The 2,477-nt window shown below is 32.1% G+C and overlaps 1 protein-coding gene across 1 annotated transcript; it reads left to right on the top strand.

The window, feature by feature from the left end:
* Positions 1 to 1,195: 1,195 nt before the first annotated feature.
* Positions 1,196 to 2,158, top strand: LOC308418375 (taste receptor type 2 member 109-like; the record flags this gene model as incomplete). The annotated part of the gene is made up of 1 exon (XM_080913733.1): positions 1,196 to 2,158. The coding sequence occupies one exon, from the start codon at positions 1,196 to 1,198 to the stop codon at positions 2,156 to 2,158; it is 963 nt and encodes a 320-aa protein (XP_080769859.1).
* Positions 2,159 to 2,477: the final 319 nt, after the last annotated feature.

Genomic DNA, 2,477 nt, shown 5'->3' with positions numbered 1-2,477 from the left:
AGACTCAAGTACTATTAGTCTTAGCCTGAATCACTGCATGTTATTTTTTGTCATCTACGATACATATAGCAATTATCTCTTAATTTGTCATAATTATGTTTTATGTTACTCTTTAGATACTGAGTTATGACTGTATCAAAGCATTTTCCATCCTGTTTTCCAACATGTGTGACATCTTTTATCTGCTTTGGTGATGTTCAGTTGTGTTTACAATGCAGATACTAGAGGAATTTTTTCAGGGAGAAGTAGCTACAGTTTGATGGTGTTTGCTGCTAGTGAAAGAATCTGTTGTACCAGTCAAAGAGGAGCCAGGAATAAAGAGGTGTCTTACATTGTAGATGAGCTTATCTTCTTTGTTGACTGGTCCCAGCACAAAGAAAATTTCCCCTCTCACATTCATGGATAAAATAATCATAATACATCAGATAACATGGAAAGATCATCTAAACATTACCTGACCAACTTATATAATACTATGCATGATCTATATGCATAAAATATTGACCAATATTGACACATTATAGAAAAATGTTGAACCTATTTGAAAATCAAAGAATATGGGTAAGAATTGTACAATTGTATATATGCATAGAAGATAATTTGGAAATATTATGTTTATTGCTTTATATTTGAAGATTAGAAATCCTTATAACAATCTTCCTTAGATATGAATATGAGAGATAAGGACACCATATGGCAAGGCCTCTGATATTTACTGTACAGATAAAAGGTTATAGCTAATAGAATCCCATATATAATTAGATTTTTGATGTTGTATGTATACATGAGAATTTCTAAAAGTGTCTTCCACAGAAAAGAAAAAGTCATATGAAAATACATATGTTGAAGCAAATATACCTAGGTGATAAAACATATGTGTTTTCTTCTGCAAAAAAGCGTATGAATTTCTAATCTTTTTTTTTTTTTTTTATCATTGTCTAGAAAATACTGCGGGAGATGTTTGTGAGCAAATCTGGTTTGACTCTCCTGAGCTGGATGACAAGAAGCATTTTTTTTTTTTTTGGAAAGAACTTCAGAATCTGTCACAGTAATATCTCCACTCCTCTATCAGGGTGTGTGGGAGTTAAGTATAAACATGAGAATCAACTCAGAAATCATCACAATCTCCAAAACCGCATGTTAAAAATAGCATTTCAAGTAATATGTTTGTAAACATTGAGAGCTAATATATAAAATGGAGCATCTTTTAAAGAGAATTTTTGATATCTCCAAGAGCACACTTCCAATTATATTATTCACTGAATTAATAATTGGTATTATAGGAAATGGGTTCATTGCCGTGGTGCACTGCATGGACTGGATTAAGAGGAAAAAAATGTCATTAGCTACTCAAATCCTCACCATTTTGGCAACCTCCAGAATTTGTATGCTTTGCTTTATGCTAGTTAGGTTGTTAATTACTTTAGTGTGTCCAGGGTTAGGGTTTACTGGAAGGATGATACAAGTGAACAATAATCTCTGGATTATATCCAACCATTTCAGCACCTGGTTTGCTACCTGTCTCAGTGTCCTCTACTTTCTCAAGATAGCCAATTTTTCTAACTCTATTTTTCTTATTCTAAAGTGGAGAGTTGAAAAGGTACTTTTAGTTATATTGTTGCTGTCTCTGGTCCTTTTGTTTTTAAACATTTTACGAGTTAACTTGGAAATTGACAGGTGTATAACTGAGTATTATCAAATAAACATATCATACAGCTTCTTTTATTATTACCAGGCAGACTGTCAAAGGCACGTGTTAAGCCTGCACATTATCTTCCTGTCTGTCCCCTTTGTTTTGTCCCTGTCAACTTTTCTTCTTCTCATCTTCTCCCTTTGGACACATCACAAGAAGATTCAGCGGAATATTCAAGGATGCAGAGATGTCAGCACCATGGCCCACTTCAAAGCCTTGCAAACCGTGATTGCCTTTCTCTTGCTATACTCTATCTTTATTCTGTCTCAGTTAATACAACTTTGGAAATATGAATTAAGGAAGAAACGTTTCTTCCTTTTATTTTGTCATATTATATATATAGTTTTTCCTTCACTCCATTCATATGTACTGATTCTAGGAAACGTGAAGCTGAGACGAGCCTCTCTCACTGTGCTGTGGTGGTTGAAATTCAGGCCAAATTATGTGGAAACTTTAGATCTCTAAAATGTTACAGATACATTGTGGACAAAGATTAACTAAGAAAAATTTCTTTGTATTGTCATTTCAAATTTTTAAATATTCATTGACTTTGTATGAACTCGATTTGTTTGGATTAAAGTTACTATTGATTAACAAGATATATACAAGATTATTTCTTAATACATGTATCAAAAATGATTCAACTAAAATTAATATAAGTTTTGTCTCAACCACCAAAAAATGGAAATTTTGACTTATGACTATATCATATGTTTTAAAATCTATAACAGACTGTGATAAAAGTTTATGATATAAACCACATAATAATATAATATAATATAAT

This window comes from Micromys minutus, assembly GCF_963924665.1.
Source record: "Micromys minutus genome assembly, chromosome: 3".
Taxonomy (NCBI): Eukaryota; Metazoa; Chordata; class Mammalia; order Rodentia; family Muridae; genus Micromys; species Micromys minutus.
Note: the sequence above shows the minus strand (reverse complement) of the source record. Positions and strands in the feature narration are given on the sequence as shown.